Source organism: Schistocerca nitens, chromosome 4 (assembly GCF_023898315.1).
Source record: "Schistocerca nitens isolate TAMUIC-IGC-003100 chromosome 4, iqSchNite1.1, whole genome shotgun sequence".
Classification (NCBI taxonomy): domain Eukaryota; kingdom Metazoa; phylum Arthropoda; class Insecta; order Orthoptera; family Acrididae; genus Schistocerca; species Schistocerca nitens.
This window is the reverse complement of record NC_064617.1, coordinates 583,615,416-583,633,872: the sequence shown is the minus strand read 5'-3', so window position 1 is coordinate 583,633,872 and position 18,457 is coordinate 583,615,416. Positions and strand designations below refer to the sequence as shown.

Sequence of the window (18,457 nt, the reverse complement as noted above, 5' to 3'; positions counted from 1 at the left end):
GGCAGAAGTGGAGCTGTGAGGTCGGGGCGTGAGTCGTGCTTCGGATGCTCAGTTGGCAGTCGCCTGTCGACACGCTACCGGCACTGACGTCTTGTTTACGTCCTCACCGCGCAGCTCGCTCGTGGAGTTGTTTACGTGACTTTGCCGCCGTAGCTCGCTACATTTCCTTGTAAAGAGAATGGTTTAATCCCACAGAAAATCGGCACTGAAGACGAGGTTCTCATCTGAACATAACCGACCAAATGCACTTGAAATCGAACACTTTATCAGAGATGAAGTCAAGATGGTTTGCAACGTTCTTGCAACGAGCTCAGTTGGTAGAGCACTTGCCCGCGAAATGCAAAGGTCCCGAGTTCGAGTCTCGGTCCAGCACACAGTTTTAATCTGCCAGGAAGTTTCATATCAGCGCACACTCCGCTGTAGAGTGAAAATTTCATTCTAGAAACATCCCCCAGGCTGTGGCTAAGCCATGGCTCCGCAATATCCTTTCTTTCAGGAGTGCTAGTTCTGCAAGATTCGCAGGAGAGCTTCTGTTAAGTTCGGAAGGTAGGAGACGAGGTACTGGCAGAAGTGGAGATGTGAGGACGGGGCGTGAGTCGTGCTTGGGTTGCTCAGCTGGTAGGGCACTAGCCCGCGATAGGCAGAGGTCCCGAGTTCGAGTCCCGGTCCAGCACACTCCGCTGTAGAGTGAAAATTTCATTCTAAAATTAAACAGTGATTATCGGTCTCTGAGCACTTCTGTGTATTGTTTCGTCAACCATCTCTGAAATATTGAGGAGATGCTACGGATATAAGGATGCCACAGTTACTTGTCTACTAAGTGAGAATCTGAATCAACAGTAGAAGCTCAACGGAATGGCTGATTAGAATTTTGGTATTAGTTCTGTTTGATAAAACGGGAACGGGGACTGCCAATTCCTCTCAGAGAAAGGAAAGAAATGAGTGCGCCTCGGTGACACACCTGCTCTTGTAGGAGTGAAAGGAAAGAGACAAGTCGCAAAGTTAAGACGGCCCGCTCAGTGGTAGTTAAACAGTACGTCGATGACAAACTAGGAGGAATAGAGCTTCTCAACCTTCAAACTGGTCTATTACACTCCTGGAAATGGAAAAAAGAACACATTGACACCGGTGTGTCAGACCCACCATACTTGCTCCGGACACTGCGAGAGGGCTGTACAAGCAATGATCACACGCACGGCACAGCGGACACACCAGGAACCGCGATGTTGGCCGTCGAATGGCGCTAGCTGCGCAGCATTTGTGCACCGCCGCCGTCAGTGTCAGCCAGTTTGCCGTGGCATACGGAGCTCCATCGCAGTCTTTAACACTGGTAGCATGCCGCGACAGCGTGCACGTGAACCGTATGTGCAGTTGACGGACTTTGAGCGAGGGCGTATAGTGGGCATGCGGGAGGCCGGGTGGACGTACCGCCGAATTGCTCAACACGTGGGGCGTGAGGTCTCCACAGTACATCGATGTTGTCGCCAGTGGTCGGCGGAAGGTGCACGTGCCCGTCGACCTGGGACCGGACCGCAGCGACGCACGGATGCACGCCAAGGCCGTAGGATCCTACGCAGTGCCGTAGGGGACCGCACCGCCACTTCCCAGTAAATTAGGGACACTGTTGCTCCTGGGGTATCCGCGAGGACCATTCGCAACCGTCTCCATGAAGCTGGGCTACGGTCCCGCACACCGTTAGGCCGTCTTCCGCCCACGCCGCAACATCGTGCAGCCCGCCTCCAGTGGTGTCGCGACAGGCGTGAATGGAGGGACGAATGGAGACGTGTCGTCTTCAGCGATGAGAGTCGCTTCTGCCTTGGTGCCAATGATGGTCGTATGCGTGTTTGGCGCCGTGCAGGTGAGCGCCACAATCAGGACTGCATACGACCGAGGCACACAGGGCCAACACCCGGCATCATGGTGTGGGGAGCGAGCTCCTACACTGGCCGTACACCACTGGTGATCGTCGAGGGGACACTGAATAGTGCACGGTACATCCAAACCTTCATCGAACCCATCGTTCTACCATTCCTAGACCGGCAAGGGAACTTACTGTTCCAACAGGACAATGCACGTCCGCATGTATCCCGTGCCACCCAACGAGCTCTAGAAGGTGTAAGTCAACTACCCTGGCCAGCAAGATCTCCGGATCTGTCCCCCATTGAGCATGTTTGGGACTGGATGAAGCGTCGTCTCACGCGGTCTGCACGTCCAGCACGAACGCTGGTCCAACTGAGGCGCCAGGTGGAAATGGCATGGCAAGCCGTTCCACAGGACTACATCCAGCATCTCTACGATCGTCTCCATGGGAGAATAGCAGCCTGCATTGCTGCGAAAGGTGGATATACACTGTACTAGTGCCGACATTGTGCATGCTCTGTTGCCTGTGTCTATGTGCCTGTGGTTCTGTCAGTGTGATCATGTGATGTATCTGACCCCAGGAATGTGTCAGTAAAGTTTCCCCTTCCTGGGACAATGAATTCACGGTGTTCTTATTTCAATTTCCAGGAGTGTATATGGAAGTGTGTTGAAGCGCTGGTAGCAACGGCTCATTGCCGTTCTGGCGGTATGTTCTTTTCTGCCCAACAAATCTTAGATAGAAAACAGTTTATGATCAGTCACTCAGGCGGCAACTGGCAGAACAAAGACGTAGTTCCTGTGGTCAATGACGGTGGAGCACTGCTACCCAGAAGCAATGTCCAAAGTGTAGCAATGGTTCTCGCAAGCGGTCCGAATCGAAAAACGTAAACAGGCTAGTTTAATCACCGTAATACCAATGACAAGCGTACAGCAGGCTTCACAGATTAGCAACAGATAACTGACAAGTGTTAAGCCGCGTCTTTACAGGCACTCACGCGTAGCGGGATACTCCATGTGACATATCTGTGGCTGCGGCTAGACCTTGGTATGAAGCAAAAGAATTTTAGACATTTCCTCCATATCACTACCCGGGATGGCCGGAAATCTGAATAACCGACGGAAAGTAGATGTTCAGTTTCTTAAGGGCCTAATTTCGGTAGTTCATTTATGTCGCTATCCCTAACCGATACTCTGTATCATGAGTAATAAACCTAAATATACAAAATTACAGTCGAACAGATTAATTAAAGTCATATATTTAGTCCAGAATTTGTGATATATAATAATGAAGGTTATTCGTGTACCAGCTGCCAAAAGTTTGATAACAACGAACGCCAGTGGTCCTTAGTTTCGAAATAATTATATACTTTTGGAAAAACATAATATAATGGTTATATTATTTATATATTACTTTGAATTCTGAAACCAATGAACTAACGTCTTCTGATTATAAATCTTGATTTTAAGGCAATCATGTGTCCATTATTTTCTTTCACTGAAAATTAGATATTTCTAACTATTAGGCAAATGGGGAACTGACATGTTTACTTTTCCTTGGAATTAAAACAGCAACTAAAAAAAACGCTATCAGTGGATTCACTACATGGAGTGATGCATTAGTTTGACATATTGTCTAGGCGACAGGATTTTTTTTTTGCGTGTAACTATTGCTGCCACAAAGAACTGAATCAGAAGTTGATCACCAGTGACAATCACAGTCAATGACAGTCACTACTTACTCTCATTGCCGAAGTCTTAAGCTGCCTCCAGCACAATAAAGTTTTAGTATCTCTAGTGTCTCCCTATGCACTCGGAAACAATTACAACGTTTTTTTCATAGGCAAACCCCTCTGTTCCTAATTATTGATTGTCCACTAGAAGAAAATGTTACCTCTATGGAAATTCTAGATTATGGCTTCATTTCTCTGACACTTCTTTCAAGAATCAATCACAATAGAAAATTTGTGTCACATGATGGTTGTAATGAATTATAACCTATGGAAGAACACACCATATGTTATACACACTCAATGACACGCTGTCGAATGACAAACATCCAGCCTCTCCTGCAGCGCACTTTCCTGTGCCTAAGGCGTCATTGTCATTGTCTGTATTTCTCATGTATGGAAACATCATAACGCTAATTTTGAAACACTGTACAACCATGTAGTAATTCTGACTAAACATTGTTATAGCTACTGATCATTCTACAGTTCAGCAGATTCTACGTTTTTTCCGTATTTGAGCTAGCTTCGCTAAGCCCCCCCCCAAAAAAAAAAAAAAAAAAAAAAAAAAATATATATATATATATATATATATATATATATATATATATATATATATATATAACTCTGAATCTTGACCGACATTTTACTGTACAAGTGATAAAACACTTTCGGTCGTTTCTTTTCCTTCCTTGAGTATTTTCAGACATTATAAGACTTATGTAGAACAATGAATACTACTGCTTTATTTCCTTTACATTTTCCGTCAGTTTTTCGTAGAACAGTATACTATGTGATTTAGACTATTGAAAAACTTCAACCATCTTACCTCAAATTTGATTATACTGATACCATATTGATCAAGTTCGGAAAATGTGTCATCAAATTAGTTACTCAGTACTTTCTTTAAGCTAACGGTCTCCTTGTCTGCATATGTTGTGGGGTATGTTGAAATTTTCATATCGACACTTTACTGGTTTTGCTTTCCCTGCGAGACTCCAGGTGTTTTGACGAAAACTACCATCATAACATCTGCACTGCATTCTGCCATCTCCTAGAAAGAGGATACTTGTGTTTTAGTTTACACTATAGCCAACCAAAAGAGATATTACGTTTGTAAGCAAGTTCTTCAAGACTCAAAAAAGTTTCAGTAAAAGAGTGTTGTCTCCTTGCTTTCAACGTGTCAACTCATTTCTTCAAATATCCTATATTTAAACCACTCGTCAGTCGAATTTTGATTAGGAGACCATACAAACAGCACGTGGTATCCTGATTACAGGGGACCCTAACAAAAGAGAAAGTTCATGGGAATGTCGGCAAAAATAAAAAATGAGTTTTAGACATTATAATTTGATAATATCAATATCAATGAAATAAAAGTTCTTGGTACGAATGAGGAACAATTTATGGAGGCAAAATTATAAAGCTCTAGCTCCCCAAACACGTTAAGGTACTATTACAGAATAAAAACAAAGATGAGTCCGTTAATGAATGAAGTGAATAAAAATATTACTCTTTGCCCTTCCTGTTCATTTAAGACCTAAACTGACATGTTTTCACTACAATTGCAGAAAAAATAAGTCAGTCCCAAGTAAATACCTCTGGTGACCGTTCGCCAACATTTTAGAAATTGTTACTTGCTAGACACACACTATACATCTTCTTATATCAAGAGTTGAGGAAAGAAGAAATTTGTGTCACAACTTGACCAACAGAAGGAAACGGTTGATAGGACACATTCTGAGACATCAAGGGATCACGAAGTTAGAACAGGAGAGAATTGGGGGGGGGGGGTAAAAATCGTAGTGGGAGATCAAAAGATGAATACTCTGAACAGATTCAGAGGCAAGTAGATTTCAGTAGTTATTCGGAGATGAAGAGCCTCGCTCAGGATAAAGTAGCATGGAGAGCTGCATCAAACCAGTCTTCGCACTGAAGACCACATCAACAACAGCTACTACAACAACACATTAAAAGGTGTACATACTTTGAAGATTATGGGGAAAGAGAGAAAATGTTGTGTCAGCATACAGAAGAATATGTTCTTCGTGTTCAAGAAGAGCGCAGCTGGAATATACACTGCTTCGTTGTCCGACACGACAAAATAATTCATAGAAATATTTATTACAGTTACTGAAAGATTGGGATGCTTTGAATGACTTGTTATACGATAATACGTTGAGAGGCACTGACATGCCTTGCTCATACTGCGGCATGAAGCAGTCAGGCCTGCAAGATGAGTGGTCTTCCAAGCGAGTGGATTCATTCTTATTTATCAAGCACCATGAGCTCTAGTTCTCACAATTAAGTTACAAATTATTCTCCTGTTTGAATATTACACAACGGATACGGATAACACACATCTGACTATTAGTAGTTTACACAAATCTGACGGTTGAATACCACATTTTCTTTCTAACCCAACGGCTTTGATCAACACGTGGCCATCTCACTGAATATGAATGGTGCACACATTATAAATTATGGATATCGTGACAACATACAATTCGAAGGAAAAGGCCACCAATCTTTTTCTTTTCACTATCTTTTTTATTCCGATAAATTCTATAACCTAAACACACCATTACATTTTCTACAACAGTTGCACATCAGAAACTCCGCCCAGAGGGCATGGCCTTACATTGGTGATTCTCTATCTTATGGTCTCGTAATTATCTAACACTACAATGCACTTTCTGGATAGGATGGTGGATCTTATGCTATATCTCAAACTTCGACTCTCACACATATCATCACAAAAATTTCCTCCAGACCGAGCGGTACAAAAGGAACATGCATAACCCACTACCTCTGAAACTATCTTGCTACTCTCCCATTCAAACCACACGTACTTAAATTACATGACATACACCACACTGGCAACGTGCAATACAGCATCAAGGATAGTCACAACGTTATAATCAAATCACTTTCAGCTTTCCCACTTCAATAAATGTGCATCCCAGTTTCACACGTCACTGCCCCAATTTGTAACTTTCCTTTCCTACTACGAAATCTGGATGATATAAACACGTCTTCCTGTGGAATGCAAGCCAAGTGGCGTTGCTGGATAGACGGCTGACTCACCTTGCTTCTCTCTCAGAGTATCGTAGTTTGAATCAAGCGTCACACGGAAACATAACACGCAAAGTAATATTAAGAACATATTCATCACACACGCGAGTCCTCAACTGATAGCATGGACGAGTACTTCTCTTTATCCTTTGTCTCATACACAGATTGAGACTCACACAGTACTCACCACGTGAAAGTACTCGTCTCTAATTTCAAGTCCTGCACAAGCCATTTCTTAAATATTTCCAACTTACAGTACACACGCTAGTAATTCAGCTTAACTTAAGCTCTCGGAAGTATTTCAACTTATTGCTACACGTGGTTTCATTGTGACCGTTGGTCACTTCCGAAGATTAATACGATCCCCTTAATATTACCTGCCTGACATTTAATTCTCCCCACAAAAGTTCTTGAAATAGAGAAATTATTATTCCAAACTACTCTTAAGTATTTCACATGCATACCATGTCTCCACCCTTTTGTCTTTACGGAGCACCCCTAAGACAGGTCTTACCTACACAAGATCCAGCGCCAGAATGCTGAAACATGGCCGTTCCTAAGGTCAGCTCGCACCTCCGTCGAGGTGGGGGCGCACCATGTTACCATATTGGTCAGCCACTGTTCAGGCGCTCAAAGCTCAGGTAAATTTCATCTCTTTGGTTTCACCAAATGTGAACAAAGGTGACGAAAGGACTGTCTCAAAGATGATCATATATTGAACATTCACTATCTGCGGTTAGCAGACGACCATACATTCATTCATTTCGCAGATCTCACCAAATTGGATATAGGGATTTATTTTGTGGGAGTGCACATGTGATCAATTAAATAAATAAATTGTCCTTCTTTCCTACACTGGTATCCGGCTTCAGTGTATTAAGTGAAATTGAGTTATTATCACAAAAAATATGTTGTTCTGACAAGAATAACGAAGAATGTTTTACCTATTTTCAATGTCGGGCGGTACTGTACCCTTTCACCACCGGCTACCCATGAAGAAAAAAATGGCACAGTACTATCCTTGCAATGCGAGGCTATTTCCGATTTTTTTTTAAGAAAACTGTATTCGAACACACGTAGCAAGTCATCATAATAACCAGGAGGAGACCTTAGCCCCTGGTGACCTCAAATAGACGACCAAATGCTGTTAGTCTACCATGTTATTGAGACAGTTGTTGCATTGTTGTACTCTCCACAATCCGGAGTAACATACACATACAACATCAACATTTATCCCTTTTCTATATACAGCCCACACTTGTGCTATTGATTGTACCTGTCGTCCCACATACAAAACATGAAAGTGTCCAAAAAAAGGAATAAGAAACAATCCATGCAGCTGATAATTACAATATCAAATAGTAAACCACTTTAATATCCTATCACAGTGAACATATTATAAACTGTTGATTCAGAAACTACAATATACAACGCACCTTTTTGCTTTTGACATAATGAAATTAATACCCCTTGAAAGTGTTCTAACAAAAAATAAGAAACAATCTATACAGCTCACGATTACCTACCACATAATGTTAAATATTAAACTACTTTAACATCCTAACACAATAAACATTTTAGAAACTGATGACTCTAAATCTAAAACATACAATGCACCTTTGTGCTTGTGGCAGACAGTAATTAGTATCTCTTTACATATTTTACATTTTATTACATATTACAACATTTTTAGGACATGTATGTACCATCCACATGACGTCATATCCTGACCTGCCATGGAGGTTCATCCAAATCAAACGATAAAGCACATAATGTTTTAGTTATGGATCGGTAGCATCCCCTTTACAGGAGTGTGCTCATTGATCACACTACTCTACGAATCTCACTCAACTGACACCACATTTTCCTTCTCATTCAATCCATTAATACACCAACAGAATAAGTCTAGAAGTCAGCTAACCTTAACACCACCACACTCACGACAGCATACCATACCTTCGCTCCCTTATACTCAACCACATAACACATGGAGTTGTTTCGGAGATAGCATTCCAGTCTCCGATTTCGTCCTTTCACTCCGGCACCTCTCTCCATCGGCTTACCTCGGCATTCACTTTACCGATTATTCATCCTGCTAAATATCAACTTAGAATTGCGACATTTCATCTAAGAACAAAAATACACAAATTATTCATCCAGCAAAATAACTGTACACATTCTTGGTACCGTTTTGATTAGTTATACTGGTACCAGGCTTCAACAACAACAACAACAAAAAATATTTTTGTCATATTGCAAATGTTATGGTAAGAATTAGATTTACACTTATATTACATCTTACGTCAGTACTGCACAACGTTCACCATCTGGATCTCATACTCCCTTTATGTCCCTTCACGTTGTGCAGTTGCCCTCATCTCTTCATTCGTATTTCGGCTCGCCGTTCGTCCATTACTTCATCATTTCCTGGTCTTCCTTCGCCATTCACATCAATCTCGATTGCAGCATACACAGGCCTCTCTGTAACATACATCTAAGACATCTCCACATTATTCAGTTCTACTCACCTTTATTTACCACTGTTTCATCACGTCGAATCTCTCTTTATTAATCACACTGCTTCACGTCGCTTCTCTCCTTAAATATCACCTTTATCCACTACTATTTATCACGTCGCTTCTCTCTCTATCTACCATCTTTATCCACTCATTAATCATCACGTCGTTTCTGCTTCACCCTTATTCATATGACAAAAAATACGTACATACACCACTCTGTCGACTCCTGTTCATGACTCATTTGACCAGTCTATTCCGTCATACTTCCTGACATCCCGCCTGAAAATTCTTATGTTCGATTTGACCCTGCACAACGTTACACACCACAAATAAATACACTGACTATCTACCATAACTTGCCTACTTTCGATCTATCCTTAACTTTTCCATAATTTGATGTTAGAAATGTGATGAAGCCCACGCAACTGTTTTCCGTTGATCGTCTCAATAAGTGCAGCATTTTCATGGACAATCCGTCTCACTCTGAATGGTCCACTATACACAGTAATGAATTTGCTAGTTAGGAATCTGTGCTTACATGAAAATTAAGTGTGTGCAGAGAATATACAAGTTGGGAGAAAGGTACAGCACAAGTGTTAGAAACTTTGGTGCTAGTGGCCTCTTTCCATAACACCAGATTCCGAACAACCATACGCAGCACTTCATTATAACTGTCACCACGACAATGACATACTATAGATCAGATGGCAGCTGATCTAAAAACTTCGATCACATTGCTGTTGTTACCTGTAAGAGCATTGGCATTATTACATAAAATTATTAGCAACTGGTTTTTTTTTTTGAGGAAACAGTCCTTTTACTTTTGTGTTCCAAATCAAATTTTGCAAATTTTTCTTAAGCCTTAATGTCTTTTTGCTCTGAGAGACCAGCCTAACAGATGCCATTTCTGGTGTTTCATTCTATGATCAGAAGTATGGCATTTGCATTCCTACAGATCAGTACAGTATGTCTGCTACATAGACAATTTTAAGTGCCAGCACCATGTGTTTCAAGGCAAGAACCTAGGGGCTGATATATTGGATTAGTTTCTCCTATCCATCAATCCATTATGACAAGAATGAAATGCCAGGATTCCATGCTCTCCTGTCATTCTGATACTTTCTGCCGTTCCTATCCTCAACTCTGTCTGACCTATGAGTCGTATCTCTGTTCACGGAGTTGCTCTCATTACCCAGTTCCTGTAACAAGTGCTGAAATGACGCGGAATTGTCTAAGCCTCTGCCTGCTATCACTATATCTCTGCGCAATTTCACTAGCAACTTCGTTATACAGATCCTAATGAGGTTCCCAGGTTCGTATGGCACATCCAAATACCTATTTTGACTCCGCATTTCCTGATAGCACGCCACTGGATCTCTTATACCACCTTCGTTACAATTTGGCATCATCAATATGCTTTGCTTAACCTGCTCCTGCTTACTTTTCGACCAGAATTCATTTAAAAACTTGTCACAAAATTTCTTGTAGCTACCACAGTCTTTAATAACTTCCTGCATTTTCGCTCTAGCCTCGTCCCTCAAATGGTTACACACAAACCTTCATTTTGAGGAGCGGTCCCCACGATGAAGGTAATGAATCTTGAAACTGAGACAGCCTTGGACTATACGCAGTTGGGTTTGCCACCTGTTTTATCCGACACAACCGTTCTTCTGACTCTCTGAATTCGTCTTCCTCTTTCTACCTATTTTCCTTTTTGGAATTTATCTCACTCTCCATCTGCAATCTACCTGTTGGTGTGTCACCTTCGCTACTGCACGCTAATTGCAACTGTGCTAGTTCTTCCCTATGTTTCCTATTTATTTCTAATTGTGCCTCTTTAAACTGTAATAGTGATTGTATCTCCGCCTGGTTGGCATAAACCTCTCGCTGCGTACTGTCAGAACCTGTATCGCCTCTTATACTGATCTTCTATACATCTGCACTATTCTTATTCATTCTGACCACTACCTCCGTAACATCATCGTTGTGTTCATTTAGCGCCACTTCCTGCCGCGTGACTTGAGCTTCCACGTTGTCTAATGCCCCTTATTTATCTGCAAGTAAGTCCGCCACTACCTCTTTCATTCGCTCATCCGGCAACACGTCCCTAGGTTCTGTAATATCACTCTCTATCGCAATTATTTGTACCTCCAAATTATTGGCTTTTTCTTTCACGGCGTCACCTACTTGCTTCAACACACCCAGATTGCTCTCCATCTCATCTAACCGATTATTAACTGCGGGCAGACGCTCATCGATACCTGAGTGTAGCTTCCTCATTGCCTCTTTACTTCCCTTATCCATTGCCTCCAATCTTTCCTTACTATCTTTATCCATCGTTTCCAATCTTTCCTTATTCGCTTCCAATCTTTCCTTATTATCTTTATCCATCGCTTCCAGTCTTTCTTTATTACCATTATCCATGGATTCCAATCTTTACTTATTCGCCCTATCACTCTCCTTATTATCTCTATTCATCGCTTCCAATATTTCCTTATTGTCTCTATCCATCCTCTGTAAAAACTGCAGTAGCACATTGTCATATGCTACATTCGGTGCGCTCACCTCGTTAGCCTCAGAAACCGTAGCTTACCTAGTCCCGGCTCGCCTGCGCCGTCGGGAAAAGCCCCCGATTGTGGACAAAGCCCGCCGCCTAACGGATCGCCTAGACGCGGTCGACTTGCCAATTCAGCACCTTCTGACGTCTCGCTCATTAACCCTAGGTCGACAATAACTTCCTGCTCCTCCATGGTGACTACAATTTTCGACTGCGACCTAGTTACTATGGACATTACACACAAAAAAAATTATACAACTATCTTCCAGCCTTGGACGACGTAGCAATGAATTACATAAAAAATTAAAGAACCTCACCAACCCAGAAAGAAATTGCAAACAAAAAATTTTACTTCTTAGCGCTATCACAATATAGGTAAAAATCTTAACAAATCCCATCAAAAGAAAAAAATCTTAACAGCAAACCATAACACACAATCCTGGCATGGTCGAAATTATGAGAGGCACCCACATGCCTAGAATATACTGCGGCATCAAGCAGTCAGGCCTGCAAGATGAGTGGTCTGCCAAGCGAGTGGGTTCATTCTTATTTATCAAGTAACATGAGCTCTAGTACCCACAATTAAGTTTCAAATTATTCTCCTGTTTGAATATTACACAACGGATACGGATAACGCACATCTGACTATTAGTAATTTACACAACTCTGACTGTTCACTACGCACTGGCAATACCACATTTTCTTTCTAACCCAACGGCTTTGATCAACACGTGGCCATCTCACTGAATATGAATGGCGCACACATTATAAATTCTGAATATCGTGACAACATACAATTCGAAGGAAAAGGCCACCAATCATTTTTCTTTTCACTATATTTTTTATTCCGATAAATTCTATACCCTAAACACACCATTACATTTTCTACAACAATTGCACATCAGAAACTCCGCCCAGTGGGCATGGCTTTACATTGGTGATTATCTTATGGTCTCGTACTTATCTAACACTACAGTGCACTTTCTGGATAGGATTGTGGATCTTTTGCTATATCTCAAACTTCGACTCTCACACACATCATCACGAAAATTTCCTCCAGACCGAGCGGTACAAAAGGAACATGCATTACACACTACCTCTGAAACTATTATGCTACTCTCCCATGCAAACCACACATACCTAAATTACATGACATACACCACACCGGCAACGTGCAATACAACACCGAGAATAGTCAGAACGTTATAATCACATCACTTTCAGCTTTCCCACTTCAATTAATTTGCATCCCAGTTTCACACGTCACTGCCCCAATTTGTAACTTTCCTTTCCTACTACGAAATCTGGATGATATAAACACGTCTTCCTGTGGAATGCAAGCCAAGTGGCGTTGCTGGATAGACGGCTGATTCACCTTGCTTCTCTCTCAGAGTATTATAGCTTGAATCAAGCGTCACACAGAAACATAACACGCAAAGTAATATTAAGATCATATTCATCACACACGCGAGTCCTCAACTGATAGCATGGACGAGTACTTCTCTTTATCCTTTGTCTCATACACAGATTGTGACTCACACAGTACTCACCACGTGGAAGTACTCGTCTCTAGCCGGCCGTGGTGGCCAAGCGGTTAAAGGCGCTACAGTCTGGAACCGCGTGGCCGCTACGGTCGCAGGTTCGAATCCTGCCTCGGGCATGGATGTGTGTGATGTCCTTAGGTGAGTTAGGTTTATGTAGTTCTAAGTTCTAGGGGACTGATGACCTTAGAAGTTAAGTCCCATAGTGCTCAGAGCCATTTGAACCATTTTGAACTCGTCTCTAATTTCAAGTCCTGCACAAGCCATTTCTTAAATATTTCCAACTTACAGTACACACGCTAGTAATTCAGCTTAAGCACTCGGAAGTATTTCAACTTATTGCTACACGTGGTTTCATTGTGACCGTTGGTCACTTCTGAAGATTAATACGATCCCCATAATATTACCTGCCTGACATTTAATTCTCCCCACAAAAGTTCTTGAAATAGAGAAATTATTATTCCAAACTACTCTTAAGTATTTCACACGCATACCATGTCTCCACTCTTTTGTCTTTACGGAGCACACCTAAGACAGGGCTTAACTACACAAGATCCAGCGCCAGAATGCTGAAACATGGCCGTTCCTAAGGTCAGCTCGCACCTCCGTCGAGGTGGGGGCGCACCATGTTACCGTATTGGTCAGCCACAGTTCAGGCGCTCAAAGCTCAGGTAAATATCATCTCTTTGGTTCCACCAAAGGTGAACAAAGGACCGTCTCAAAGATGATCATACATTGAACATTCACTATCTGCAGTTTACAGACGACCATACATTCATTCATTTCGCAGATCTCACCAAATTGGATATAGGTATTTATTTTGTGGGAGTGCACATGTGATCGATTAATTAAATAAATTGTGCTTGTTTCTTACACTGGTATCAGGCTTCGGTGTATTAAGTGAAATTGAGTTATTATTACAAAAAATATGTTGTTCTGACAAGAATAACGAAGAATGTTGTACCTATTTTCAATGTCGGGCGGTACTGTAACCTTTCAACGTAATGTAATAAGAAATGAGATATCGAGCCGAAATAGGTTAATTTGCTTATAACCACACAACATCTGCATCCATTACGAATAACATTTTCTATTTCGCATTAACAGTAGTGAAATATTTGTTAATGATCTCCCAGATTTTAGTGGACGTTTTGCTTCGTTTCATTTGTGGATAACAAAAATAAAACGCAAGGACACGACAGTCATTGAGAGGATATATGAGCCGGCCGGTGTGGCCGAGTGGTTTTAGGCGCTACACTCTGGAACCGCGCAACCGCTACGGCCACAAGTTCGAATCCTGCCTCGGGCATGACTGTGTGTGATGTCCTTAGGTTAGTTAGGTTTAAGTAGTTCTAAGTTCTAGGGGACTAATGACCTCAGAAGTTAAGTCGCATAGAACTCAGAGCCATTTGAATTATTTTTGAAGGAAATATAAAATTTGAGTGAACTATCGACTAATTATACTGGTAATATACTGTTACTGTAGTATTAATTTTTAATTTGTTTCTTGTATAAAGAATAACTCAGCGATGAATGTTTCATGTTTCATGTGATACATGGTCTAACTTTGTATCCTGTATTGTGTTCAAAAATGGCTCTAAGCACTATGGGTCTTAACATCTGAGGTCATCAGTCCCCTAGACTTAGACCTACTTATACCTAACTAACCTAAGGACATCACACACATCCATGCCCGAGGCAGGATTCGAACCTGCGACCGTAGCAGCAGTGCGGTTCCGGATCGAAGCGCCTAGAACCGCTCGGCCACCTCGGCTGGCCCTATACTGTGTAATTGGCGTCTGTCTGTCGGTAATGTCGTAAATCAATTTCTATCTAGATATAGAATTTGAATGTGTTTATGTATGAGTTGGTATTTTAAACCGTTATGATCAGCCGGCTCTTTGTATGTATATTAGATTATGTGTCAATATAAGCTATACGTTTAGTAATTGCACGTTTTGTTACATTCAGGAAATCGTTTTATCGTTATATTTGTCTCCAAAGAACATAATTTTAATAATGACTGGTAAATTGTTTGCTAAGTTCTAGAAAAGGCAAGCCGGCCTACTAAGTTTAGATAGAAATGTTTCCCATAATCTGTTTTTGGTGTGCTGTGGAATACTTAAGTCATCTATAAAAAAACTGAATTAATCCTAGATGCGTAATTTAATAAATGGATAAGGTTGTGTTATCCAGAATCAAGGAAACAAATGGATTTCAGTGACACGAAGGATGGATCTAAGTTATCGATGCATTACTAATTTAAAAACGTTAGCACAGATAAAGGGCATCCATGATAGACTCAAGGTTTTCAAAAACAATACAAAATTTATTTTTTGCATTTCTGCTAACAAGTAGGTCGTCACGAGGTTCGTAGACAGCATTGACTTGTTAGTAGGAACTGTAATGTTCGGCGTGATATGAACGCTGTGGAAGGGTGGTAGACGTTCTTCCGGCCGTCAGAATGGCGTAAATGTACAACCAGATGGGTGTAGTGGGTACGATGGGCTGGCGGGGACTAGAGAAGTACGTCAGAGGTGAAGGCGGTCTCCGCAAGATTGTCGACTACATAATTATTTACAAGATGTGAGAGTTACAGAAGCATTCCGTTGTCCTGGGGGAGCCTGAAATAAAGTGACAGTATCTCCATATCCATACATAGCTGCGAACGTCGCTGAATGTCACGCACGCTGCTGGTACGCAACGATTTGTAGGACCGTCGCTCAAGATAAGAGTAATTTACTGTCTGACGGGTGAGGCAAGCACAGCGGATTCTCGCAATGCGGTGCTACCAGGGTCTTTCTACACATTGACGTAATACCCCGAGGTCAATAAAGTCATGGGATAGCGAGAAGCACATAAACAGATGGTGGTAGTATCGCGTAAACAAAGTATAAAAGAGCAGTGCATTGGTAGATCCGTAATTTTGCTCAGGTGACTCGCGTGAAAAGTTACCGCCTTGATTACATACGCACGACGATATTTTGAACACGAAATATTATCTGGAGGGAGAGGTATGGGACATTCCATTTTGGAAATCGTTAGAAAATTCAACATTCCAAGATCCACACTGTAAGGAGTGTGCTGCGAATATCATATTTCAAGCATTGACTGCACCTAAGGAGAAAGCAATGGCTGATGATCTTTACTTCGCGAACTAGAGCATCTGCGTTTGCGCAACGTACGATATCTACAGAAATCAATGTGGGACGTACGACGAACGTATCCCTTAGTGCAATGCGGTGAAATGTGGCGTTAAGGGGCTATGGCAACAGACGACTGACGCGGGTGCCTCTGCTAACAGCACCACATCGCCTGCAGCGTCTCTCCTGGGCTCGTGAGTTCATCGGTTCGACGCTAGCCACCTCGAAAAGCGTGGTCTGGTGACATGAATCACGATATAAGTTACTAAGAGCTGATGGTAGGGTCGAATGTGGCGCAAACGCCACGAAACCATCAACTTCAGTTGTCCACAAGGTAATGTGCAAGCTGGTGGGGCTCCATAATGGTGTGGGGTTCGCTTACATGGAACTGACTTGGTCCTGGGGTCCTAAAGAACCGATCATTGACGGGAAATAGTTATGTTCAGCTACATTGAGAACATTTAGTGCCATTCTCGTACTTAATGTTCAGAAACAACAACGGAATATGTATGGGTGACAGTGCCCCATGTCACTGGACCACAACTGTTCGTGATTTGTTGGAAGAACATTCTGGACCGTCCGAGCGAGTGATTTGGCCACTCAAACCTCCGGACGCGAATCTCATCGAATACCTATGGGACATAATTGAGTGGACAGGTCGTGCTCAAAATCCTGCACCGGCAAAACTTTCGCAAATACGGACTACTATAGAGGCAGCATGGCTCAATAGTTCTTTCTGGGACATCCAAAGATGTCTTGTTGACATGCCACGTCGGGTTGCTGCAATACGCCGGGAAAAAAGACGTCGGACACGATATTAGGAGGAGTCCCATGACTTATGTCAGGTAATTCTATGTAGGACGGTTTGTAGGTAGACTGCGTCGTCAGCCCTGTGCCTTCGGGACAATAAATGGATCACTGTTTGCCGAGAAACCTTGGCGCTGCCGTTTTCATCCGCACCGCAAACAAAATAAATATTCTGTTTGCGATATTAGGGCTGGTCTTGAACTGGGAAAGTTTACTGAGACCTGTTACTTGTGGGTGCTACATTTCGGTGACAAAGTGATGGATCCAGAAGACAAATAGTTGCATCCATGTTGTAAAGGCATTTCGTTATCACCGCACTTCCTTAATGTAAACTTTTCTTCTTTTCGTGAGTATATTGCAAAAATACTAATTCTTTTGCTTCATTACTTATCTCTTCCAGGTGCCAAAAACCCCCTAAAAAGTATTTCCCCGGAAGTCCCGAGTGGTCAGGTATACTAACAATGGAATGATTACGAAATCCTAGTTCACTTTCTAGTAGGCTTCCGGTAAGACAGGTAGCTTAAGGGATGATGACGTAAACTTGCAGAACGTAACTTGGATATTAAACGGTAGTAGGCAATGCACATTCATCACAGTGACCTCCCAAGTATTGGAGACTGTTTGGTGAGAGATGTCATAGATGTGTAAACAGCAACGCGGTCGAGGATGCGTAGCGTTTGTGACCAGCTGCTGTTTCTAATTCTAGGGAAATCACAACACTTGACTAAAAGAGCCTCAACAGAAAGGACAAATATAAGATGACAACATTCTATGCTGCGATCTGCACCAGTAAGTTGGAAGGAGAGTGGGAAATAAAGCGGGTAGTTACTAGAGATACTTGATTTCAATATTAATACTTACACAGAAGGGCCGAAAACAGTCGTGGTTGCCACCAGCAATTGCAGTGGTAAGTACGGACGCTTCATAGTCGGTAAAGGGTCCCCGAGAAACCTGAAACACAACGTTAAGGCAGCTAGTTACACAACAATCTGTCTCACTACAGTGCAAGAGACTTTTATTTCCATTGCATCCTTCCTGGTATTTCCTTGGCTCTTATTCTGATTGTTTCCTCTGGATTCGAAATGCAGTTGACTTCAGTTACATACAATTCACAACAAGTGTTAATAATATTCTGAGGGTTTATATTTATATTAAAAATATTGTGCCACAGTTTGGCAAGACTAATGTTTCTTACAGTGTTGGTATGGGAAACGGATATTTGTACTGCAAT

General features: G+C 42.0%; 1 protein-coding gene across 1 annotated transcript in view; it reads right to left on the bottom strand.

Moving 5' to 3' along the window:
• LOC126251866 (glycine receptor subunit alpha-3-like) overlaps positions 1–18,457 on the bottom strand; it is a 718,212-nt gene that overhangs the window by 583,099 nt on the left and 116,656 nt on the right. The window contains exon 2 of the mRNA XM_049952553.1: positions 18,088–18,177. Within this exon, the coding sequence (XP_049808510.1) occupies positions 18,088–18,152 (65 nt within the window). The 5' untranslated portion in view covers positions 18,153–18,177. The remainder of the gene's footprint in view (positions 1–18,087; positions 18,178–18,457) is intronic.